At 44.5% G+C, this 27,476-nt stretch overlaps 1 protein-coding gene across 1 annotated transcript in view; it reads left to right on the forward strand.

The window, feature by feature from the left end:
- The window catches only part of BCO1 (beta-carotene oxygenase 1), a 52,730-nt gene extending 43,935 nt beyond the window's left edge, over window positions 1-8,795 (forward strand). The window contains exons 9-11 of the mRNA XM_054453678.2: window positions 3,152-3,246; window positions 4,912-5,023; window positions 8,002-8,795. Of these exons, the coding sequence (XP_054309653.1) occupies window positions 3,152-3,246; window positions 4,912-5,023; window positions 8,002-8,231 (437 nt within the window). The 3' untranslated portion in view covers window positions 8,232-8,795. The remainder of the gene's footprint in view (window positions 1-3,151; window positions 3,247-4,911; window positions 5,024-8,001) is intronic.
- Window positions 8,796-27,476: the final 18,681 nt, after the last annotated feature.

Below are 27,476 nucleotides of genomic sequence, written 5' to 3' on the forward strand. Positions count from 1 at the left end.
TGAGATTGCGCCACTGCACTCCAGCCTGGGCAACAGAGACTTCGCCTCAAAGAAAAAAAAACAAAAAACAAAAACAAAAAACAAAAAAACTGAGAGCCTTGTTCCATCAGCTGCCCCATGCCAGGAGGTTTGGGCATCTGTAAGAGCACATAGATTGGGGACTCTTTTAGGATGACCCTTGGATTTGACCTAAGAATCCACTTCCGTAAAAGGCATCCCATGCATCCCATAACTGGTTCTGTGAGGCAACTCATTCCCTTGGAGTCTTTAGAAATGAATCAATAGATGATGCCAGGTCTGAAGGCATCAACCCCCATCCCTGCTCACCCACCACATCACTTTTTTTTTTTTTTCCTGAGAAGACCATGCTTGTTTATTGTTGCAATATTGTCCACACTAAAAAGTGTAACAATAAAGAAACCACCCATAATCCCTGCACCTGTGACAGCGCTTTGGGATACCCATCCAATCCTCCCATCATGCATGGATTGTGCGACATAGGCCGGGTCCCTTCCAGTGAGTTCTCAGACTGCTCTCATTTCATCCCGGCAGTGTCATTCTGTTATTGTTGACATTAGATTTGTTCATGCACATCAAGGGCTTAGTGTGGGGTCTGGCCCATAGGGAGAGTCCAGCCAATGGCAGCGATATTAGAACAGTCCTAAGAAGCAGGCTCAGACAATGTCAAAACTTGCCAAAAGGCAGGAAGCAGAGCCAGGTTCTGACCCCAGCCTTCTCTTATCCTAAATCCCATTGCCTCTGCATTTGTACTTTTGCAAAATGCATTCCGTATCATCTAGAATGTTCCGAAGCTGCCTCTTGCACTTAATGAATGTAACCTGAGTATTTTCCCACATCCTGAAGATTCTTCAAGAACATGGCTGTTAAGGACCAGGCATGGTGGTTCATGCCTATAATCCCAGCACTTTGGGAGGCCAAGCCTTAATTTCATGTAACTACTGGCCAGGCACAATGGCAATTACAGGCATTATTCATGCCTGTAATCCCAGCACTTTGGGAAGCTGAGGCGGGTGGAGCATGTGAGGTCAAGAGTTTGAGACCAGCCTGGACAACATGGCAAAACCCCATCTCTATTTTTTAAAAAATACAAAAATTAGCTGGGGATAGTGGCGCATACCTGTAGTCCCAGCTACTTGGGAGGCTTAGGCAGGAGAATCACTGGTCTGAGAGGGGCCCAGGAACATCTTGGAAGTCTCAGGCCTACTTTGAGGTCGAGGGCAGGCACCTTTTTCTTATTTAAGTATGGGAGTGTTCCCTCCGCCTCACCTTCATCTGGGCCTGTCCCTTGGAAGTTTCATGCTTTCTCATTTGTGGGATTGGACATCTCCTTCCCATCTCAATACTTCATTCCCCTTCCTGCCCCACTGAGCCTAATCAGCATTTATCCATGGATGTGTCTCTGCTTCCTCTTTTCTTGGACATTATATCTTCACCAGCAGTTGGTGGCAACCACCTAGAATATTTCCTAAGACTTGAACATGCATTTCAGTATTCAGACTTAGAAATTCAATTTGATGCAATAGGCATATATACATATATACACATTTACGGCCAGGTGCGGTGGCTCACACCTGTAATCCCAGCACTTGGGAGGCTGAGGCGGGCGGATCATGAGGTCAGGAGATCGAGACCATCCTGGCTAACACGGTGAAACCCCGTCTCTACTAAAAATACAAAAAAAAAAAAAAGCCAGATGTGGTGGCATGCACCTGTAGTCTTAGCTACTCGGGAGGCTGAGGTAGGAGAATTGCTTGAACCCGGGAGGCAGTGGTTGCAGTACGCTGAGATTGTGCCACGGCACTCCAGCCCAGGCGACAGAGCGAGACTCCATCTCAAAACAACAACAACCACAAACAAACTATATATATATATGCACACATACACACACACATTTACAGAGAAAAAAATAAGATTTTTGATTATGTAAAAATAATAAGCATGATGAATATTTCACATAATGAGAAACTTAGATTCTATCATAGAAAATGTAAACTGTAAGGCGGTTACAACCCCAGCAACGCTTCCAAATTTTTTCTCTTTATTTGTAACCTAGCAGAGATACAGTAATTCTATAACCAGCATTTTACACTTAACCTTATGGTTATTAAAATCCCATGTTATAAAAATGCCCATGTTATTAAAATCATTTGTAAACATTGGTTTTCCATAATATTATTATAGAATTCACCAGATTTAATTAACTGTTCTCCATTGACACCCTTTTCCACAGCTTCCCATTCTATTTTATTTTTTAGTTTTTAATTTTAGAGATGGGGTTCTTGCCATGTTGAGCAGGTTGGTCTCAAACTCCTGGCCTCAAGTGATCCTCCCATCTCAGCTTCCCAAAGTGCTCGGATTACAGGCATGAGCCACCATGCCTAGCACAGCTTCCTATTTCTTTTTTTTCTTTTTCTTTTCTTTTCTTTTTTTTTTTTTTTTTTTTTTTGAGACAGAGTCTCCCTCTGTGGCCCAGGCTGGAGTGCAGTGGCACGATCTCGGTTCACTGCAACCTCTGCCTCCTAGGTTCAAGTGATTCTCCTGCCTCAGCCTCCCAAGTAGCTGGAATTACAGGCGTGCGCCACCACGCCTGCCTAATTTTTTTTGTATTTTTAGTAGAGGGAGGGTTTTGCCATGTTGGCCAGGCTGGTCTCAAACTCCTGAACTCAAGTGATCTGCCCGCCTTGGCCTCCCAAAGTGCTGGGATTGCAGGCATGAGCCACTGCACCCAGCCAGCTTCCCATTTCTCATCACATATGTGCACATGCGTGCACACATATTTACACATCAGCACTTTTTTGAAAAAAGCTTTAAGAAATTGCAGTAGCCTCTGATTTTAATCATGCAATTCTCTTTGATTTCTATGTTGGATAATTAAAGATGTTTATACACTTAAAACCTAGGTCTGCGATACCTTGCTCCTGGACTCTCTAATAGAGCTGGGGTAATTAAATTACCAGAGGCTCCCTCCCCTGCCTTTGACCACCTGTGATCCAATCCAGGCTCTAAATCAAGCTCAAGGATCTTGGTTTGGAAACGGATTCTGAGGAAAGGCTACCCAGTCTGACAGGAAGGGTGGATGCTCCCAGCCCCCAATGATGGGGGCTTCATCCACCTCCTCATTTCCTTGTAGGCTTAGAGCTTCCACGGGTCAATTATGCTCACAATGGAAAGCAATACCGATATGTCTTTGCTGCAGGAGTTCAATGGAGTCCAATCCCAACTAAGGTACTGGTCTCTGTGTATTCACAGGCTTTTCCTACAGTGATTGTGTCTATATGCAAAGCTGAATTCTAAGGTTCTGAGATGTTGATTACAAAAGAGGAGGTCAGAGGGAATAAGCATAGGATAAAATAAATTTGAAGTAAGGATGGACAGCTGGGAGAGGGAGTGGCACCTAATGGGCTAAGGTTCAGGTAAGAGGTTATGGCTGGAGTTTATTCACTGATTTCTTTATTCAATACATATTTAATGAGCACCAACTATGGGTTACAATGTGGTAGGCACCGAGGATAAGGAAGTCAGCAGGGTGGATTCCCAATCCCTGACCTAAGGAACTCACCCTCTCCAGCAGAGAGGGTGTAGCTGAAACTTAGAGGATTTATTTGCTTCTTTTTTTGTTTTGTTTTGTTTTTTCCTTTTTATTTAAAAAATATATACAGAAAGAGGCAGAGTCTCTTTGTGTTGTCCATGTCTGTCTTGAACTCCTAGGTTCAGGGGATCCTCCTGTCTCAGCCACCAAAAGTGCTGGATTACAGCCGTGAGCCACCATGCCTGGCCCATTTTGCTTCTTAAGCTACCATTTGTCAAATACTTACTGTGTGCTGGGCACTGTGCTAAGTGCTGTGCAGGTGTCACTTCTTTTTAACGTCTTCATTTTTCATAATAAAATGGAAAATCTTTTTTTTTAAATGCAAACAGAGCAGAAGTGTACACGGCCAAAAATTAAGCCTCCACCCCTCCATACCCCAAGCCACTCCACTAATCCCAAACCCCAGAGGGAAATAGGCCTATTGGGAGATTAAGAGAGATTCAGGGAATTGCACCCTTAAAGCAACAAAGGGGTTGTATTATACTTTAAATGTTTGCATTGAATATATTCATTTATTTAACTCATATAAAATTGCAGTGCAATTTCAAATACAAGATATATTCAATATTTTTAGGTGGGGTGTGGTGGCTCACGCCTGTAATCCTAGCACTTTGGGAGGCTGAGGATTGCTTGAGACCAGGAGTTCAAGACCAGTTTGGTCAACAATAGCAAGACCCTGTCTCTATATTAAAAAATAATAATAAATTTTAAAAGATTTTAATTTTTAAAAGAATTCCTTGTGCAGTATCAGCTACGTGGTGGCCAGAGGACCCATGTTTAAAACTGGGGGAGGAGGCCGGGCGCAGTGGCTCACACCTGTAATATCCCAGCATTCTGGGAGGCTGAGGTGGGCGGATCACCTGAGGTCAGGAGTTCAAGACCAACCTGGCTATGGTGAAATCCCGTCTCTACTAAAAATACAAAAAATTAGCCGGGCGTGGTGGCATGCGCCTGTAATTCCAGCTACTCGGGAGGCTGAGGCAGGAGAATCGCTTGAACCTGGGAGGCGGAGGTTGCAGTGAGCTGATCACGCCATTGCACTCCAGCCTGGGCAACAAGAGTGAAACTCCGTCTCAAAAAACAAACAAACAAACAAAAACCAAAAAACTGGGGGAGGAGAGTTAGCTCCTGTGCTTTCTTGGCTGTGCTCACCAGAGGTAGCTGTCATTGGGAGATTATGTCAAAGGTCTACATCCGATGGGCTTCATCTCCTCTGTGTGGATCTTCATGCGCTCCTATTTGCAGAGAATAGTATTCTCTCAAACAAGTCATTTATGTGTTTTTCCTCGTTGGATGTACAGATAATAAAATATGACATTCTCACAAAGTCATCCTTAAAATGGAGAGAGGACGACTGCTGGCCAGCGGAACCCCTGTTTGTGCCCACGCCAGGTGCCAAGGATGAGGATGACGGTAAGACTCTAAGAAGCCATGCCTAGTGGCTGCACGATGCTGCAGATCCCCCTCTAACAGAGACACCATCTGGGGGCAGCTGACCCCCCTAGGTCATAAACGGGGTGAATTGGTGCTTTGAAGTCTACATCTGTCTGGCTCAAAGCTAAAGGGTGAGGAGTCCCCAAGACCACCTTTACTTCTGATACCAATTGCAAAGTTTGAGGGTCCCCAAGATAGCCTTCAGCTTCAATAATTCATTAAATCACCAACCTCACTGCAAGCACTTATGCTCACAGTTCTGGTTTGTGGCAGTGAAAAGATACAGACTAAAATTAGCAAAGGGAAGAGGTGCACAAGACAGAGCCCAGCAGGGACCAGGCAGGAGCTTCCAGCTGCGCTCTCCCAGTAGAGTCACAGATAGCACTGACTTCTCCTGACAATGATGTGTGACAATGCTCACCGAGTATTATTGCCTGCCAGGAAGCTCCCCTGAGACTCGGTATGGAGAGTTTTTATTGGGGCTCAGTCATGTAAACATCGTTGACCGCCTGTGTGTCTGACATTTATTTTGTCTTCAGTCCTCCTGGAGATCAAGCTCATACCAGGTGGCCCAAGGCCCCACCATAAATCCCACTGTAAAGGTAGACTGCCTGGTGTGGCCCAAGGCCCCACCATAAATCCCATTGTAAAGGTAGACTGCCTGGTGTGGCCCAAGGCCCCCAGGTATACAAAGATACTTGTATCAAGCAGGACATTCCACGGGTATAGAGGTGACCTCCCAGAAGCTGAGGACAAAAGCCAGCCCCCTCTTTAGACAAATTTAAGTTTTTTACTGCACAAAATCCATCTCCTTTCCACTCAGTGACACTAAACTCTCTCAGAATGCAGAATCTTGGTTTTAAAATTGATTGCAGTGGCTGGATCCAAAACAAGTGTTTTTAAGAAATGGAGTCTTGCTCTGTTGCCCAGGCTGGAGTGTAGTGGCATGATTATAGCTCACTGCAGCCTCAAACTCCTGGGCTTAAGTGATCCTCCTGCCTCAGCCCACCAAGTAGCTGGAGCTACAGGGGCACACCACCATGCCTAGCTCATTCTTTTTGTTTTTCGTAGAGAAAGGGTCTCACTATGTTTCCCAGGCTGGTCTCAAACTCCTGGGCTCAAGTGATCCTCCCATCTTGGCCTCCCAAAGTGCTGGGATTACAGGTGTGAGCCACTGCACCTGGCCTGGATCCTGGATCCAAATTTTTAACAATGTATAAGCATGTAAATGTTTCACGGAGCCCCTGGAAATGTGTATTTGTGGCCCACCTCTATTTTCTAGGTTTCCACTTGACTGAACGATCCTTTCCCTCTTTCATTCTCAGAAATGCTTCAGAAATGCCCTGCCCACAGCCCTGAGGAGGCTAAGGAGGGTAACTAGAACCATAGGTGGGGATGCCACCTGGCCACGCCAGCAATGGGGCTGCCACACCTGCAAGGAGGGTAGGCTGCCCCACTTGAGCCTGCCAGCTTCTTCCCTCAGGTCACAAGGGAGTGGTTTTCCACCTGAGCCTTGTCTTCCTACTGATCATGGCATGGCACGCCAGGCCAGCAACCCTGTGTCACTGTCATCTCCGAGGCAGGGGACCACAGGCCTTGCCTCCTGTTCAGGTCGTTCTCCCACTCAGTGGGGTGGACGCTTCCTTTACATTCTCTGTGAGGAGGGAGTATCGTTGTCTTCATTTTACCAATGGGATGCTCAGAGAGTGACCTTGTTGCCCAAGGTCACACACCCCTTACATTCAGAGGTAAGATTTAAATCCAGGCCATTCTGACTTCAACGATGCTCAACTGCTCTTCCACCTGGGACCCTCTGGAGACATTGAGAGTATTTGCAGGAAGTTGATATGCATTATTTCGTTTAACTCTCTATCCCTTCAGAGTGAGTATTGAGAGTATTTCCATTTTACAGAGGGGAAGGATGAGTTTACTAGCACTGCTACATGTGCAAGAGATGAACTGGGCCCATTGAAATGCCATTCTTCAAGCCAGGTGCGGTGGTTCATGCCTGTAATCCCAGTACTTGGGAGGTCAAGGTGGCCAGATCGCTTGAGCCCAGGAGTTCAAGACCAGCATGGGCAATATAGGGAGACCCCATCTGACAAAAAATACAAAAATTAGCCAGACATGGTGTCATGTGCCTGTAGTCCCAGCTACTTGGAGGGCTGAGGTGGGAGGATAGCTTGAGCCCAAGAGATCGAGATTGCAGTGAGTTGTGATCACGCCACTGCACTCTAGCCTGCACAACAGAGTAAGACCCTGTCTCAAAAAAGCAAAACAAACAAACAAAAAACCGAATGCCATTCTTCGATGCCTGCAATAATTTACAGAGTGCTTTCAAAATCCATCATGCAGGAGATACTCTCGGCAACCCTGTGGAGTGTAGGTGAGATTATCCCATCTCTACAGATGAAGAGACTGAGGCTCCGAGAGGTCAAGGGACTGGCCCAGCCAAGGCTAGAACCAGGTTTTCTGGTTTGTTTGTTTGTTTTGAGACCATGTTTCACTCCGTCACCCAGGCTGGAATGCAATGGCGCGATCTCGGCTCACGGCAACCTCCACTCCCAGGTTCAAGTAATTCTCCTGCTTCAGTCTACTGAGTAGCTGAGATTACAAGCACCCACTACCACACCCAGCTAATTTTTGTATTTTTAGTAGAGACGGGGTTTCACCATGTTGGCCAGGCTGGTCTCAAACTCCTGATTTGAAGTGATCCGCCCACCTCTGCTTCCAAAGTGGCGGGATTACAGGCGTGAGCCACCGCACCCGGCCTAGAACCAGGTTTTCTGATGCCTAGTTCCCAGGCCTTTTCCTTCTGTTACAGTGTCTCAAACTCACTTCCCTCCTGTTTTGGTTAGATACACATGTTTAAAGAGGGCAGACAGACATGCTGAGAAATTCATCCCTCCGACTGAAGGCTGCACTTTCACAAAGTGTTTTTTTCTGTTTCCCCAAAGGAGTAATCTTATCAGCCATTGTCTCTACTGATCCCCAAAAGCTGCCTTTTCTGCTCATTCTGGATGCCAAAAGCTTTACAGAATTGGCCCGTGCCTCTGTTGATGTCGATATGCACATGGATCTCCATGGATTATTCATTACAGACATGGACTGGGACACAAAAAAGCAGGCCGCTTCTGAGGAACAGAGGGACCCGGCTTCCAACTGCCACGGGGCTCCTCCGACCTGATAGTGTTGAGGTTTGGGTAGGGGAGGGGAGCTCGGCTGTCAGAACTCCATGGATACGTTTCTTTGGATGGAGGGGAGGGCCTTCATTACCTTTTGCACTTATTCTTTCTGTGGGTGCTTTGACAAGGGCATGGCAAGAGAGCTTGTCAGTATCATTTCTTTCATTTTCTTTTGGCTGTAAAAATTTTGTTTGAAAGTCAAATATTTGAACATCAAATATGTATTGATTAGATCCAGTCCTTCTAAGAAAGCTCCTTTCCTTGAACATAAAGACCTTGACCATGAATCAGAAATTGTATTCAATGACATTATCATCATTTTTAGAATAAGCCACTAACCTATTAGAGAAGAGGCAGATAATTATTTATCATTGTGCCTTCCTCTGTCTCTTTCTCTTTCCTTTGCTCCCTCCCATCTTTCTAGTGGACTAAATTGTGTATCTGGGAGTTCTCACTTTCTAGCCAGGCCTGATGAGTTACGTTACGTGACCAGGAAGGCATGCCACTTTGTGGTCATTCCGTGCAAGTCATGGCATAATATAAAATAATAAAAACTTTAAAGTCTGCTCAGACTTTATTTTTACATGGCTTCTCCCTCTGAAGGTCTTCTAAGGCAATAAAATAGTTGCAGAGCTTGATGGTTCACAGCCAGCACAATGCCTCATTGTACAATCGACGGGACTAACAGATTGCTGTGGGACTCTTCTTTGCAAGAGGGGATTAATAGGTACTAGACATTGACCTGACTAGCCACAGCCGAGGGGCTCAAACCCAGGATTGAGTCCCAGGGCCTGGGCTGGCTTGAGGAGTTCTTCCCTGCTGCTGAGAACTAGAGTGGTGGGCCGTGCCCATGTGCGTAGATAAAAGGAGTTTCTCCAAGCTTGTACGTGCTGCCAAGATAAACCAGGCATTTCAGGCAGTGTGGAAGGAGGTAGAAGTCCCCTGAGCCAGGTAGTGATGGGGATGGAGAAAGTTGGGAACAAGACAAATGGGATGCTACACCACTACCAGGAGCCCCATAGGCATCTGAGTCTACAGTCAAGTGGGTGCCTGATGCATGGTTTAAAGAAACAAAGGCAGGCTGGATAATTCCCAGGTCATGGGATCGGGGGAGCTGGGCTTCACAGCCTTATTCTGCACTTACTTCCTCTCCTGAATCTGGATTTCATTCAGTCACCAATGGGGATTCCATGACGTGTCTGGAGGATGGGAAGGACTCTCTAGTGGCACCGCATAGAATCCCCCAGAGGGGCATAGCTCCCTCCAGGATGGTCTTAGCTTTTGTCCTGCACCCACCATGAAGCCATACTTAGCCTCTACCAAAATGTAGGCTCCATGAGGCCAGGGAGTTAGGTTTTTTCTTTTCTTTCTTTTTGACAGGGTGTCCCTCTGTCACCCGGCTACAATGCAGTGGTGCAATCTTGACTCACTGTAGCCTCAACCTCCCAGGCTTAAGCAACCCTCCCAACTCAGCCTCCTGAGTAGTAGAAACTACAGCCATGCGCCACCACACCCAGCTAAGTTTTGTATTTTTTGTAGAGACAGGGTTTCGTCATGTTGCCCAGGCTGGTCTCAAACTCCGGGGCTCAAGTGATCCTCCCGCCTTGGCCTTTCAAAGTGCTAGGATTACAGGCACGACCCACCTTGCCCAGTCTTTTTTTTTCTTTTCTCTCTTTTTTTTTTTGAGACAGAGTCTCACTCTGTCGCCCAGGCTGGAGTACAGAGGCGCGATCTCGGCTCACTACAACCGTCTCCCAGGTTCAAGCTATTCTCCTGCTTCAGCCTCCCCAGTAGCTGGGACTACAAACACATGCCACCATGCCCGGTAATCTTTGTGGTTTTTTTTTTGTTTTTTTTTTTAGTAAAGATAGTAAAGATGGGATTTCACCATGTTGGCCAGGCTGGTCTTGAACTCCTGACCTTAGGTGATCTGCCACCACCTCAGCCTCCCAAAGTTCTGGGATTACAGGCGTGAGCCACCATGGCCAGCCAAGCCTTTTTTTTTTTTTCTCAGTTGAAGTTTTTATTGAGATAATTGTACATGCACATGGAGTGTTGAGAAATTATACAGAAAGATCTCATGCAGACTTTACCCAGTTTCCCCCCATTTGTAACATTTTGCAGAATGATATAGTATAATATCACAACCAGGATATTGATATTATCCACCAATCTTATTTAGATTTCCCAGTTTTACTTGTACTCATTTGTGTGTATGTGTGTATAGTTCTAGACAAATTCTAGACTGCATCCACCATCACAGGCAAGATACCAAATAGCATGTCAGCACGAGGATCCCTCATGTCACTTTTTTTTTAATCACCAAACCTACCTCCCGCCCTCCTCACTTCCCATCCCTAACCCTTGGGAATGACACCATAAAATGGTGTCATTTCAAAAATGTTGTGTAAATGGGATGATGCAGTATTAACCTTTTGGGATTGGCTTTTCTCACACAGCAGAATTCCTTGAAGATTCATCCAGTCATGGTGGGTATTCATCCAAGTCATTAGGCATTGGATGTGTCTGACTCACTACTTTATCCTCAACACTTGTAACACTGCCTCGTGTAATGTAGGCACTCAATACATACTTGTTGAATGAACAAATGCACCAGTTCTCCCAACAGATTCAACTGGTCAATGCATCAACAAGAAATGGATGTCTTACTGGAGAGCTCCTGGGAGATGGAGAAGCGAGTCCACATGGAGCCCAATGACAACACACACAATTCCCTGCTAAGGTTCCTCACTCCTGCTATCCCTGATCATCCCCTTTCTCTTCTCCTCCCTGTTGGTCCCTCAAAACCCCTCCTATCATTCTCAGCATTTTCATTTTTTCCCTAAGCTTACATACCCTGTTCAACAAAAATGCAAGCCATGGAAATGGCAGGACAAAGACCATCTGTTCTTCCTCAGAATCGTCTTTGGGAACCTCAGTACCTCCAGCCTTGATAAAATGGACGAAGGGGGACCGGGCGTGGTGGCCCACATCTGTAATCCCAGCACTTTGGGAGGCCAAGGCAGGCAGATCACGAGGTCAGGAGTTCAAGACCAGTCTGGCCAACATGGTGAAACCTCATCTCTACTAAAAATACAAAAATTAGCCAGGTGTGGTGGTGGGCTCCTGTAAACCCAGCTACTCAGGAGGCTGAGGCAGGAGAATCACATGAACCCAGGGGGTGGAGGTTGCAGTGAGCTGAGATCACGCCACTGCACTCCAGCCTGGGTGACAGAGTGAGACTCTGTCTCAAAATAAAACAAAACAAAATAAAATAAAATAGACATAAGGGAAATGCCAAACTCTAGTGGCCTAAGAAAAGCACGATTAAGGGCTACGTTTGGGTAGCAGGAATGGAAAAGAATTGAAAAATGTGACAGGCCCTCACCCACTCATTCTTCTACTTTAAATATTTGAGAAGAGGGTAGAATTAAAAAATGCTTCCCCACCTCCACTCTACTCGATTCCTATTGCCTAACAGTACCCAGAACTAGTCATGAAAAAGGGTGCAGTTCTGCGGGGAAGAAAAATATGTCCGTGGTTTGTTTATCTTGTTGAAGATGACAGGTAGAATACCAGACTGATGAGGGAGGCTGGCACGGCATATCTTTCTTTCTCAGTTTCAAAAACACCAAAGTTGATGCCAAGATATTCAGTTTATCTGGGTCCTTAATTCTGACACATTTCATACACAGGCCAGGGTAATTAGCTCAAAACTCCACAAGAGCTATGATGCATGCTCCATTCTTGAAGGACCCATAAGACACTCCATCTTACCCTCTGAGCCTTCCTTGTTATGTTTCATGTGGGTGGAGTATATGACCAGGAAGTTCTGCAGGATTTGTTTATTGCTTTGATAAAGCCACAGCATTTCTCAAGTGCTCTATGCTACAAGCATCAGGAACACGCTAAGAAACCCAAATGTTTGCTGACCCACTAACTTTTTCCACCAAAGCTTTCTCTAATTTAATCCCAATTCAGGAATAAGCTGGATAGACACTTGGGCAATCAACTCATGAAAAATCTAAGTGTGTTGGCGCGACATCTACAATATTTGCTCAAACACTTCCTCCTGACCAAAGTTCAGCCTGATTCCTTTAAGAAGGTTGCTGGTCCAGGTTAAGTATAAACACCTTTGATGGCTTCTTAAAAACTGTTTAAAGACTGTTTGGGTGGTTTTTAAATGGCCAGGAGATGTCTTTCTCATGACAAATCAGGACATGCAGACCAAAAAGTCATCACCACCGTTCTCAACATCCAACAGTGATGAGATGTGTGGCCTCAACATTTGAACTTCTTCCTGGGAGTTTAGAGTCAGAGACCCTGCACAGAAAAACACAGCACCGACTGCCCCAGCTCCTGTGCCACATCAAATAGCATCCTTTGAGGTCCAGCCCCAGCTAAGAGGCAGATTTTCTTGGACACAACCAGCAAACAGAGATGTGGCGGCACTGTATTCAGCCAGGGTGGGGAAGAGGACAGTTTCTTTCTCATAATTAAGAAAAGCTTTCCCAAGGCCAGGCGCGGTGGCTCATGCCTGTAATCCCAGCACTTTGGGAGGCCGAGGCGGGCGGATCACTTGAGGTCAGGAGATCGAGACCATCCTGGCTAACACGGTGAAACCCCGTCTCTACTAAAAATACAAAAAATTAGCCGGGCATGGTGGCGGGTGCCTGTAATCTCAGCTACTTGGGAGGCTGAGGCAGGAGAATGGCGTGAACCCGGGAGGCAGAACTTGCAGCGAGCCGAGATCGCGCCACTGCACTCCAGGCTGGGCGACAGAGTGAGACAACGTCTCAAACAAAAAAAAAAAAAAGAAAAATAAAGGCTTCCTGGAGGGCTGGGACTTGAGGACCTGCCTGAGTGGCCAGAGGGAACCGGCAAGGGGCTGGTCCTGCCAGGCTGGGAGTGCAGGGCAAGGATTTGGAGACAGATGTGGTTGCCTGAACAAAGCAGGTGCAGAGAGAATTTCCCAAGAAAGAGCAGTGGAAAGAGTCAGGCTTAGGGCTTTTTGTTTTTTGTTTTTTTCCTGTGTTAAGTCTTATCTATTCATTGTAGAACACCTGGATAAGTTAAAGAAATATATGAGAAGGATACCACAGTTACATTACCAAAAGGAAACCACTGAAATCATTTTGAAATGTTTTTCTCCAGGTGTTTTTGAGTGTGTGTGTGTGGGCAGCGTTTACATATTATTGATCACCAGTTTATAATCTACTCTTTTTCACTTCACATATGATGCAAGCATTTTCCCAGGTCATTAAATTCTCTTAATGGTGCATATTATTCCTTCTTGGGGGCATGAAGTAATGTAGACCACCCTACTGTTGGACATTTAGGTTATTTCCAATTTTTGACTATTATAGATAAGGCCCTGATAAGTAACGTCCTGCATAAAATTCTAGAGTTCATCCCCTACCCTGTATTTGGGTGACTGTTACTGTTATTATCTTCAGCTAGATTCCCCATTCAAAATTTCTGAGCCAAAGAGTAGAAAAACAAGGTAATGGGTGTTTTCTTGAAAGGCCAAAGGTTTGGCTTGATTCATAAGACCGAAACCGAGAAGACAATCTTGGATATTTGAGGGTCAAATGGTCAAAATGGTGTTAGGGCTGAGAAAACACATTTCTGAGGAAACTGAAAAAACATGGGTACATGGTAATATCATTTTAGTTCAAATTCTCCTTCCTTCCTTTTCCCTAGTCTTTCCACTTCTCCATACTCTTCCACTCCATACAAATGCATGGTTTTTGTTTGGTTGGTTGGTTTTTGAGATGGAGTCTTGCTTTGTCACCCAGGCTGGAGTGCAGTGGCATGATCTCGGCTCACTGCAACCTCCGCCTCCTGGGTTCAAGCAATTCTCCTGCCTCAGCCTACCAAATTGCTGGGACTACAGGCATGCGCCACCATGCCCAGCTAATTTTTTTGTATTTTTAGTAGAGATGGAGTTTCACCATGTTGGCCAGGCTGGTCCCGAACTCCTGACCTCAGGTGATCCACCTGCCTTTGCCTCCCAAAGTCCTGGGATTACAGGCGTGAGCCACCGGGCCTGGCCACAAATACATATTCTTTTTCAGGCATACATTCACACATTCATTCACTCATTCAGTGATAATCAAGACTGTGCTCGCATATAGTGCTGGAAAAAACCAGTGCCTCACTGTCCTCAGGGAGTTTATGGCTTTGTGAAAAACCAACACAATACAATGGAATGGAGGTGAAAAGTGGGTGTACCCTCTGCAACCTTAGCCAGGGACGGCGGCAAGGGGAAGGATGGTAGCAGTTGGCAAGGTGAAACAGGTGATCCAGATTTAAAAAGGGGTGTGTGCCTAGCCCTGGAGTCAGGGAAGCATATGGGAATCTGGAAAACCTGAACTGCTGGGCAGAAGGCGGGGGCCACAGCAAAAGACACCTTCAAGCGGACCCCCACTTTATCTGCACTCAGGTCAGAAATGAAACTGGCATTAACTAAAGAGAATTCTCCAAAGGTGGCTTCAAGGACAATCAAGGACTGACATTCATTAAAATATACATATATATTTTTAATATATATGTAAAATATGTATTTTTAAAATATATAATACATATTTTAAAAAATATATATATGTGTAGCTTTTTTGAGATCTAAGTCACACACCAAAAAACTCACCCACTTAAAATGTACAACTCAGCTGGGCGTGGTGGCTCATATCTGTAATCCCAGCACTTTGGGAGGCCAAGCTGGGAGTATTGCTTGAGCCCAGGAGTTCGAGACCAGCCGGGCATACATATATAATGATTTTAGTTTAGTATATTGAGAGTTGTGTAACCATCACTACTACCTAATTTTAGAACATTTTTATCACTCCAAAAAAACCCCTGTACTCATTAGAATTACTCCTCATTCTGCACCCCCCAGTCCTAGGCAACCACAAATCTACCTTCTGTGTCTGTGGATTTGCTTATTCCGGACATTTCATATAAATGGAATTATGTAATATATGGGGTTTTTGTGACCCTCCTTTCACTAATTCTGTTTGCAGTTTCATCTATGTTGTTGCACAAATTGCGACTTCTTTGTACTGCTGAATAACATTCATTGCACAAATATACCACAGTTTGCTTATCCATTTATCAGTTGGTAAGCATTTAGGTTGTTTCTTCTTTTCTTTTTTTTTTTTTTTTTTTTTGAGACAGGGTCTCACTCTGTCACCCAGGCTGGAGTGCGGAGGCACAATCTTGGCTCACTGCAACCTCCTCTCCCCGGGCTGTTGGAATACTCCTGCCTCAGCCTCCGAAGTAGCTGGGACTACAGGCACCCACCATGTCTGGCCAATTTTTTTTATTTTGGTAGAGACAGGGTCTCACTATGTTGCCCAGGGTGGTCTCAAACACCTGGGCTCAAGCGATCCTCCCATCTCAGCCTCCCAAAGTGCTGGGAATACAGGTGTGAGCCACCGTGCCCGGCTGTTTCTTCTTTTTGGCTGTCACAAATAGTGCTGCTATGAACATTTATGTACAAGTTGTTGTGTGGACATGTTTTTATTCTCTTAAGTGTATGCCCAGGAGTGGAATTGCTGGGTCACATGATGACTGTATTTTTAACACTTTGAGGAACTGCCTAACTGTTTTGCAAAGTGGTTGTGGCATTTTTACAATCCCACCAGCAATGTATGAGAGTTCAATATGTCCACATTCTCCCTAACATTTGGCATTGTCTGCTTTTCCTAGTTTAGCCAGCGTAGTGGGACTGGAGTGGCATCTCACTGTGGTTTTGATTTGCTCTTCCCTCATGACTAATGACGTTGAGCCTCTTTGCATGTGTTTATTGGCCATTTGTATATCTTCTTTGGAGAAATGTCTACTCAAATCCTTTTTTTTTTTTTTTTTTTTTTTGAGATGGAATCTCGCTTTGTCCCTCAGGCTGTAGTGCAGTGGCGCAATCTCAGCTCACTGCAACCTCCACCTCCTGGGTTCAAGTGATTCTCCTCCCTCAGCCTCCTGAGTAGCTGGGACTACAGGTATGCACCACCACACCTGGCTAATTTTTATATTTTAGTAGAAATTTCGCCATGTTGCCCAGGCTGGTCTTGAACTCCTGACCTCAAGTGATCCATCCGCCTCACCCTCCCAAAGTGTTGGGATTACAGGCGTGAGCCACTGCACCCGGCCTCAAATCCTTTTTTAATTGGGGTGCTTGTCATTGTATTGTTGAGTTGCAAGAGTTCTTTATATCTGATAGATGTAAACCTTCTATCAAACATATGATTTTCAAATATCTTCTCCCGTTCTGTAGCTAGTCTTTTCACTTTCTTGATGATGCTCCCTGAAGTACAAAAGTTTTTAAGTCTTTTTTTTTTTTTTTTGAGACAGAGTTTTGCTCTTGTTGCCCAGGCTGGAGTGCAATGGCGCAATGATCTCAGCTCACTGCAACCTCCACCTCCCAGGTTCAAGCGATTCTCCTGCCTCAGCCTCCCAAGTAGCTAGGATTACAGGCACGTACCACCACGCCTGGCTAATTTTGTATTTTTAGTAGAGATGGGGTTTCTCCATGTTGGTCAGGCTGGTCTCGAACTCCTGACCTCAGGTGATCCGTCTGCCTCAGCCTCCCAAAGTGCTGGGATTACAGGCGTGAGCCACCGCGCCTGGCCAGTTTTTAAGTTTTGATGAAGTGCAATTTATCTAATTTTTCTTTGATCACTTGCACTTCTGGTGTCGCATCTAGGAAACGGTCATAAAGAATTACTCCTATGTTTTCTTCACATAATTTTACCATTTTGGCACTTACATTTATGTCTACAATTCATTTTGAGTTAATCTTTGTATGCAGTGTGAGGCAGGGGTCCAACTTTGTTCTTTTATACATGGGTATCTAGTTGTGCCAACAAAAAAGTCACCATTTGGGGTTGATACACCTTCCAGATAGGGCAAAAAAAAAAGTTGCCCCTTTCCCTCCAACATTTCCTAGATTTTTCCTTCATTCCAAGAGAAGCAGTTGTAGGGCAGCTCTCTGCTGGCCCCAGCAAGGCTTAGTTCAAGACCAGGAAACCCAGATGGATGCCTGTCAGCAGTGGGTCCCACGGCTCTTTCTGCAGTGGAGATTTAAATGACTTCCTCTGTCTTCATCGCGGGGTCCTGGTGAGGTTCAGGTTAGTCCAGCATATCTGTGCTCCATTCAGAGTCACACGTCCTAGTGGGATTAACCAGTATTTTCTTTAGGTGTGTATATCCACTGTGTCCCAGGAGGACTGAAGGGGACTGACGTCCTGGAGTAAGTGGGAAAGCTGGGGGGTGGCTTTGGGACTGGTGGAAGGACTGGATTGCCTGAAGGTCATCTTGGCGTTGTAACTTTGTCTTCAGTCTGCCATTTGGTTGGGGAAAGCAAGAAGCCGTGGTCTAGTTCAGGGTTATTTGCATTAACATTGGAATTAGTGTAAGAGGGACAGTGATGTCCATGTTGTTTGTGCATCCTCTCTAGGTAAGGGCAGGAATTGAGCTTGTTTATTATAATAATTACAACACCAATAACTGCTAAAGTCTATTGACAACTCATGCTGGCTTGAGCACTATGCTTCAGTGCTTCACACATGAACACAAGTTTCCTGTTGATGCAAAAAAATTACTGCAAACTTGGTAATGCCTTAAAACAACATCAATTGATTTTCTTACACTTCCGGGGGTCAGAAATCCAAAATGAGTCTCACAAGGATGAAAACCCAGGTCTTAGCAGGGCTATTTCTTCTGGAGCCTCTATAGGTGAATCCATTTCCTTGACTTTTCCAGCTGCCTCAGTTTTTAGCTTGTGGCCCCATTCCTTCACTCTCTCTCCTCTGCTTCCATGGCCACACCCAGATAATCCAGGAGACTCTTCCCATATCAAGATCCTTACCTTGACTACATCTGCAAAGTCCCTTTTGCCATATAAAGCAACATTCACAGGTTCCAGGGATTAGGACCTGGGTATCTTTGGGGTCCACTACTTAGATGACCACAAGCACCCAGCTCTTAATGCACTCAATAAATATTTGTTGAGTGCATGAATGAATTTTAACTGTTTAGCATCGTTGTTGGCAGCCTCTTGGCTCAGTCCTTTCAGGAATGTGTGTTTTCCCTTCCATCGAGTTTGTTCGAATCTCCTCTTCAGTGAGGATTCCCTGACCCTAATTTAACATCACAGCTTGCCCCTCCATCACACACACTCCCCATTCCCTTACCCTACTTGTTTTCTTCTTTCCCATAGCTTTTTGTCGTTTAATATATTGTATAATTTCCTTACTATGTTTGTTGGTATTTGTCCACCTTTCTCACTAGGATGTAAGTTTCGTGGGGCAATGAGTTTCCATGTTTTAGTCTCAGATGTTTTCTAAGCATCTGGAACAGTGTCTGGCACATGGCAGGTACTCAGTACACGTGTTGTGGAATTAACGTGTGAACTGAATAGCCTCCCCAAGCCTCATTCAGCTGCAAATCTGGTTCTTTATCTACGGTGGCCAATCTTGGCTTTCATGGCGATGAAGCCATGGCCTGTTGTGAAGTCAATCGATTGTTGAGTAACCTATGGATTATCCTGTTCACTGGGCTCCACCCCATTCCATTAACACACTGGCAATTTTGATCTCTAAAACACAGATAACCTCAATTCTCATCTCCACCAAGACTTGCGAAAGTCTGGGAGGGAAATCAATGGTTTGACTTTGAATAGTTACTGAAGGATAAATGTTTTAGAATTAAAATGATTGCAATCTTGAGATAGTGACTTGTCCCTGGCTGAAGTTGCCAGAGTCTGTGATGTTGGGTGTTACTGTTTCCACCAGTGTGCCTGGAGGTAAAGTGAGTTTGTGGTTTCTGGGGTTGGTTGGTCTCAGTTTGTTCACTGTAGAGGGGTCATGAGTACCTGAGGAGGTGTGGTGGAGGGGCTTCAGGGTGCTCCATTGGCTTTTTGAAACTGCATGTGACTTTCTGTGTGCACATGTGTTCTCAAGGACAGTAGAATCCACAGCTTGCCTCAGATTCTCAATAGGGAAGTGAAGCACTTCTGCACTGCCCCAGCTCTGAGGATTCGGTAATTCTGTGACCGGTGATATATGGCTGAAATTCACAGGCCGCACACAGCTCAGAAAGGAAAGGCAGTCGTGTGAAAGGTGTGTACCTTCTCCTTGTTCCTACCCCCAGACTAACCAATTATGTTAAAGATGCCAAACCAGGTGCTGGTCCAAATCTCAAGTGGACTAATCTCAATTTTTATAAGATCGTGGGCATTTCTCGGGGCCTCTATTTTTCTCACAGGTGAAATAGGGATACTTCTAATTTCTTTATTTTTTGTGTAAATATAAAAGTACTTTGAGGGTATAAAATACTATAGAATTGCAAAGAATTAATGATAAAGGGAATATATGCCTTTTTTTGTTATGTGGCAACAGACTGTCTTGTTCCCAACTCCATCCATCCATCCATCCATCCATCCACCCACGCACTCTGTAAACATTCATTTCCTCACAGTAAGTATGAAAGCTATCATGTGTGTGACCAAAGCTTTATATGAGACACTTATCCTGGCGGGGTACAGTGGCATGCCCCTGTAATCCCAGTATTTTGGGAGGCTTAGGTGGGAGAACTGCTTGAGGACAGGAGTTCAAGATCAGTCTGGGCAACACAGTGAGACCCCATCTCTAAAATTAAAATTTAAAAAAGAAAACTTATTCTCACAAAAATCATGAATAAACTGAGGCTCAGAGAACCCAGGCCACTTGCTCAAAGTCACACAATACAGCTGGGAAGTGACAGTGCAGACTTTGAACTGAAAATCTAATTCTATCTGATGCCAATGGCAAGGTCTGTTAATATCACCCACCAAAATATTCCTAAGGGAAGTCACCTACGAGGGAAATGGAGGGAAGAGTCTATCTAATATAGCATCTTCGAATCTGTGTTTTACCTTAAAATGCATGCAGGGGTGCAGTGTACTCCGTATTAGACCCACGCTTGTTTTCATATCAAAGAATTTCCCACCAATCTTTAAGTACAAGTGATGCTTTTGAGAATGGTTGTAGCCTAGCGTAGCTCTCAGCCACACTCCCCACCACACACGCCATTTTTCCAAGTCAGACTTTTGTGTTTCAGTCTTCTGTCCTGTTGGATTGGAGGCTCCTAGAGGACAAGATCTCAGATTCCTCCTTTCTCCTTCCCAAGACCCAGCCCAGTGTCCAGCATGAAACAAGTACACAGATAATGAATGTGGCAAAGACTTATTTCATCCCTGCCTGAGTCAGATGGTTACAATGTGGTCCCTGCTCTCAAGACATTTACAATTGAGCTAGGGAGGCCAAGCTTCCAGAAGTGAAAAGGGTCTTCCCAAGACTCTTCGCACACAATTTTAAAAGCTTAGAACTGTCATAAAGCAAGAGAAGAAACAGTAGGTAATTAGACACCAGACAAAGTTCCATTAAATAGGACAAATTTTGTGAAAAGTGACAACCTGTTCCTCTGGAAAGGCAGCATTGTGTCAATTAAAGAGCACACCTTGAAGTCGCAAAGTACAAATTAATGATGTTGAAACCACTGTTTCCCAAGAGGGAAAAGTGGAAAACACAGTCAGCTGCGCTAGATGCTATCTGCTTTGCCAGAGGTTCTCAGTCTTGGATTGATTAGGCTTTGAGGGTCACATTGAGACCTTTAGCAGCTCAAATGAACCCATGATACAGTTTGAAACACTGGGTGGACTCTGGGCTCATCAAATTCAATTCCATTCATCAAATATTTCCGAGTTCACTGTGTAGGTGCTGGGGATGCACAGAGAGGCAGTGATATATGATGAATGGCTCATACACTCTGCAATGAAGCAAAGATTCAAAACCCTGGCTATACCATGAATTGGTTGACATTAGCATAGGATAGGGGTTCACCTCTCTGAGCCTCTGTCTTTTTGTTTTTGAGACAGAATCTCACTCTGTCACTCAGGCTGCAGTGCAGTGGTGTCATTTCGGCTCATTGCAACCTCTACCTCCTGGGTTCAAGCATTTCTGCCTCAGCCTCCCAAGTAGCTGGGATTACAGGCATGCACCACCACACCTGGCTAATTTTTGTATTTTAGTAGAGATGGGGTTTCACCGTGTTAGCCAGGCTAGTCTTGAACTCCTGACCTCAGGTGATCTGCTCACCTCAGCCTCCCAAAGTGCTGGGATTACAGGTGTGAACCACCATACCAAGCAAGCCTCCATCTTTTAAACCATAACATGGAGACCCTAATTCTTATCTTGCAGGCGGTTGCAAGGATTCATTGAGGGTAATAAACAAAAGCTCCCTGCACAGGGAATTGCACTGAATAAAGACTTCACAAAGGGGCACTAGAATCACAGAAGAATTAAGAAAAAGAGCTCTGATTTCAAGAAACTCCCAGGCTGAGGTGGGAGGATTGTTTGAGCCCAGGAGTCTAGCCTGGGCAAAATGGTGAGATCCTATCTTGAATTTAAAAAACAAACAAATAATAAGTAAATGTTAAAAAAAAAAAAAAAAGAAAAAAGAAAGAAACTTCCAGTCTGGTGTAAGGACCAAAATGTTAACAAATAAATGTCATTAGTGTGATGGGTGTGACTATTTTTTTTTAGACTAACACTTACTGAGAATTTACTATGTGCCAGACGCTGCGCTACCCAACTGTATCTGGATAAACTTGTTCACTTTTTTTTTTTTTTTGACAGCGTCTCGCTCTGTCGTCCAGGCTGGAGTGCAGTGGCGCAATCTTGGCTCACTGCAACCTCTGCCTCCTGGGTTCAAGCGATTCTCCTGCCTCAGCCTCCCGAGTAGCTGTGATTACAGGCACCTGCCACCATGCCCAGCTAATTTGTGTATTTTTAGTAGAGACGGGGTTTCACCACATTGGCCAGGCCAGTTTCAAACTCCTGACCTCAGGTGATCTGCCTGCCTCAGCCTCCCAAAGTGCAAGGACTACAGGCGTGAGCCACCACACCTGGCCACACTTGTTCATTCTGTGCAAAACCACATAGAGCAGGAATTGCAATTATTCCCAATGAGGAACCTGAGGCTTGGGCAGCTTAAGTAACATGCCCGGGGTTGCAGAGCTGGAAAGTGATAGAAGCTGGATTTCCACCTTGCAGTCTGCCTCCTGAGGTAGATTTCAATGCGCAAGCAAGCCGGAAGAGGCTTCACAGAGGTAATGCAGTAGAGGCAAGAGGTTTTTCAGGCATCAAAGTCATAGGAGAGAAGTTCAGGCAGGAGGGAAAAGCAGAGACAAAGAACTGGCCGGATGAATCAGCTGACTCTGTTCAGGAATTCAGATGAGTCTGTGTGGAGGGTTTGCATGAAGGATAATAAGCATTCAGAAAATGAGGTTGAGGAAGGAGGGAGGGGCCAGATGGTGGACACCTCAAGCACCAGGCACAAAGACCTGGACTTTCACCGGAGTAAAGGGGTACTAGTAAAGGGTGTTGAAGACATGATCACTGGTGTTTAGAGAATGGATTCCACCTGCCTATGTTATAAAGGAGGTGACTCCACGTAGCATGTTTGAATGATCAGGGCACATCAGGTTTTCCAACTAAATGACTACTTTTTAGATATTGTTCACGTGTAAGTCTCACTCCCTCCCCTGCTAGCCAATATGTTTCTTAAATTAAATGTTGATTCTTATTGCTTTTGGTTTCCCCTAAGTGCCTGGCATATGGTAGTGCTTAATTTTTTTTTTTTTTTAATGAATGAGTGATTAAAAGCATGTGTGAATTTACATTTAGGTCTATGAGTCTCTGAAAAAAGATAGATTTTGAGCTGGATTCAAGAAAATGCATGTATTTGAGGTGGATCATAGACCTAATTGTGAAAAGGAAAACAAAAAAGCTTCTAGAAGAAAGCACAGGAGAATCTCATGATTGCCGAGATTTCTTGAACAGATTATGAAAAGCACCAGCCATAAAAGAAAATATTGATACATTGAACTTCATGAAAACTAAGAATATCTGTTCATCAAAGATACCATTTACAGGGTAGAAAGGCAAACCACAGACTGGGAGAAGAAATCTGTCTTTATTTATATATTATTATATATATATAATAAAGAACACCTCAATGTTAATTTAAAAATCCAACTGTTGGCTGGGCGCGGTGGCTCATGCCTGTAATCCCAGCACTTTGGGAGGCTGAGGCGGGCAGATCACCTCAGGTTGGGAGTTTGAGACCAGCCTGACCAACATGGTGAAACTCTGTCTCTACTAAAAATACAAAATTAGCCGGGCGTGGTGGTGCACGCCTGTAATCCCAGCTACTCGGGAGGCTGAGGCAGGAGAATCGCTTGAACCCGGAGGTGGAGGCTGCAGTGAGCCGAGGTTGTGGTGGGCTGAAATTGCACCATTGCACTCTAGCCTAGAAAACAAGAGCGAAACTCCATCTCAAAAAAAAAAAAAAAAAAAACCAACAGTTAAAAATGAGAGAAAACTTCAGTAATCACCTAACCCCAAAAAATCACCAAGTGATCAAATTGCATACAGAAAGGTGCTCAACATCATTATTCATTAGAGAAATACGAATTAAAATAAGACACCTACCAGGACACCTACACAACCACCAGGACAGGCATAATTAAAAGACTGATACCACCAATTACTGGAGCATGTGAAGCTACTGGAACTCTCAGACATTACTGTGGGAGTATAATTTGGTACAACCACTTTGGAAAACTGGCAGCTCAAGCTGAACATATGTGCCAACCCTACAACCCAGCAGCTAAACTCTTGGCCATATCCTTCTGTGGAAAAAAGTGCATAAATTCAACCATGTATTTTTATTTTATTTATTTATTGGAGATTTATTTATTTATTTGAGATGGAGTCTCGCTCTGTTGCCCAGGCTGGAGTGCAGTGGTGCGATCTCGGCTCATTGCAACCTCCGCCTCCCGGGTTCAAAGGATTTTCCTGCCTCAGCCTTCCGAGTAGCTGGGATTACAGGTGCCCGCCACCACATATGGCTAATTTTTGTATTTTTAGGAGAGACGCTATGTTGGCCAGCCTGGTCTCAAACTCCTGGCCTCAAGTGATGTGCCCACCTCGGCCTCCCAAAGTGCCAACCACATATTTTAAATGTTCATAACAGTTTTATTAGAATAGCCCTGAAATGGAAATAATTATCTATCCATCGATAGGAAAATGGACAAATATATTGTGGAGTAGTCACACAATGGTATACTCACAGCAATAAAGAACTAACTATTGCCACAAGCAACAAAACGAAAGAATTTTGAAGATATCAAATTGAGTGAAAGAAACCAAATGCAAAAGTTCAAGAACAGGAAAAACAAATCAATAGTGATAGAAGCCATAACAGTGGTTTCTTTTCTTTTTTTTTTTTTTTTTCTTTTGAGACAAGAGTTTCATTCTCGTTGCCCAGGCTGGAGTGAAGTGGTGTGATCTTGGCTCACTGCAACCTCTGCCTTCCGGCTTCTGCTTTCAAGTGATTCTCCTACCTCAGCCTCCCGAGTTGCTTGGATTACAGGCACCCTCCACCAGCCTGGCTAATTTTTTTTTTTTTTTTTTTTTTTGTATTTTTAGTACAGACGGTGTTTCACCATGTTGGCCAGGCTGGTCTTGAACTCCTGACCTTGTGATCCGCCTGCCTCGGCCTCCCAAAGTGTTGGGATTACAGACGTGAGCCACCGCGCCCAGCCAGTTTCTTTTGGGTAGCACCGACTGGAAACAGGCCTTAGGGAGCCTCTGGGTTGCTGGAAATGTTCTATATTTTGATGTGGCTGGGGATTTCACACGTGTGAAATGCTTCCATTTCACATGAAAACATTCATTCAGCCGTGCACTTAAGATTAGTGCACTTTACTGTGCATTATACCTCAAGAAAGACATTTTTAAAAGCTAAATGTATTAAAGTATTAATTAGTTTCAAAACTTACTGGTTAAAGAAGAGGTCTGACATATTTCAGAAAACATAAGGATGGATTTAAACATTAAAAAAATAAATTAAAGGCAAGGAACATGCAATAAAAGGTGTAGAATGGGATGTTTAAAGCCCTGGAGTAGAAAACGAAGATGTCAGGTGGAGTTAGAAAATAGATGAAATTCACCAAAAACCCAGCATTAATGTTAGAGAAAAACAAGCAATGAGACTGTCAACCAGAACTGGAGGAGGTATCGCTGGAGGGCCCTGACTGGGAGGTGAAGAGACTAATTGACTTGAAAGTCAACTAGAAGCTAATCACTTTTGAGCTGGGCAAGGACGCCATTGAAAACAAGAATGATGGTGGTGGTAGTAACGATACATGTAACAGCTCTTAGCATTCACTGAACACCTGCTACGGGCCGGATCTTCTTGTCAGCACTTCATCACTGCCGTCTCATTTAATCCTCATAACTGCTCTGTGAGAACTGCTACGATTGCCCCAATTTTACAGAGGGAGAAACTGAAGAAGCAACTTCTAAGTCTGGGAGAACAGACCAAGAGGGAGGTTGTTAGGAAATTCCTTGAGTTAAATGAATTTAAATGACTTCACAGATATTTAAACAGATCTAAGGCACAGGCAAATTACTTATCTGATGTAAATTCTGCAGAATAATCCAGCTCATCGTACACCCAGCAGTACCCTGGCTAGAATTCTATGGAGAAGACAAGCACCTTTTATATGCTTTCAGGTGTATAAACAACATACAATACACAAACTAAATTTAAAGGGTGAAAAGTGCAAAGTGATGTACCTTGACAGGGGAGAATAAGGTTCTTGCACTGGACCTAGCTTGAAAGAAGTTATTGGGGCAACCTATGCCCAGAGCTGCTATCTTGTGACCTTCTAAGGTTTGGAACTTTTATTTCAGGTCCTTTGAATCACTTTTGATAATTCATCTTCCTCCAAGTTGGCAATGTTAGGTTAGGCAGCAAGAGATGAAAAGGTCTAGGAAAATATTCATTCATTCATTCAATAAGTAAACATGTATTGAGCACATACTATATGCCAGGCATTGCTTTAGAGGCTAGGAATACAGTGATAAAATAAGAATCCTTACCAGGCCTCATGAAACCTTATAATCAGAAGAGACACATAATACACTAATAAACATATATAATTTTAGGTAGTGATTACATGCAGTGAAGAAAGATGAAGCCAGTTAAGGGGAGGCATTTATGCAGGAGTGTGAGCCAAAGCCTTTCTGAGGAGCTGACATTGCAGCTCTGATTTAAGAATGAAAGAGCAAGCTATGAGAATTTGAGGAAAGAGAGTTCCAGGCTGAGCAATTAGCCACTGCAAAAGCCCTGAGGTGGGAATACACTAGGCTTGTTCAAGAAAGAGCAAGAAGGCCAGTGTGGTTGGTGCACACTGAGGAGGGGAGAATGGCAGGAAATGAGGCCATGGGGGAAGCCAGATCATGCAGGTCTTTTTAGACCACAGTAAACGTTTTGGGTTTTTTTCCTAAGTTTGAAGGAAAGCCATGGGAGAGCTTTGAACCGGGAAGTGACTTGATCTGATTACCTTAGGAGGAGAAACAGTTCATAAGGGGGCAAGAGAGAAAGCAGGGGGAGCAGTTAGGAGGCTGTTGCAGGAGAGCTGAATGGTACCTGGATCAGCGTGGTCTTGGTGGAAGTGGGGAGAAGTGGCTGGATTCAGAAGATAGCCTGCAGGGCCGGGCATGGTGGCTCACATCTGTAATCCCAGCACTTTGGGAGGCCGAGGTGAGCAGATCACCTGAGGTCAGGAGTTCGAGACCAGCCTGACCAACATGGTGAAATGCTGTCTCTACTAAAAATACAAAAATTAGCTGGGTGTGGTGGTGGGCACCTGTAATCCCACCTACTTGGGAGCCTGAGGAAGGAGAATCACTTGAATCTCAGAGGTGGAGGTTGCAGTTAGCCACTACACTCCAGCCTGGGTGACAGAGCAAGACTCTGTCTCAAAAAAAAAAAAAAAAGGAAAAAAGAAAAGAAAAGTAGTCTGCAGGAAGAGGTGCAGGATTCACTGGAGAATTGCATGAAGGGTATGAGAGACAGAAGTCAAGAATGACCGTAAGTTTCTGTCCCTAGGTAAATGAATGGTGCTGCCATTTACTTGGAAAATGATTAGGGTTAGGGGTAAAATCAGGACTTTTTTTTTCCGAAACAGGGCCTTACTCTGTCTCCCAGGCTGGAGTGCAGTGGCATGATCATGGCTCCCTGCAGCCTCGACCTCTTGGGCTCAAGTGATCCTCCCACCTCAGCCTCCCAAGTAGCTGGGACTAAAGGTAGGTGTCACCACACCCAGCTAATTTTTTTTTTTTAAGTAGAAGCTT

This window comes from Pongo pygmaeus, chromosome 18 (assembly GCF_028885625.2).
Source record: "Pongo pygmaeus isolate AG05252 chromosome 18, NHGRI_mPonPyg2-v2.0_pri, whole genome shotgun sequence".
Taxonomy (NCBI): domain Eukaryota; kingdom Metazoa; phylum Chordata; class Mammalia; order Primates; family Hominidae; genus Pongo; species Pongo pygmaeus.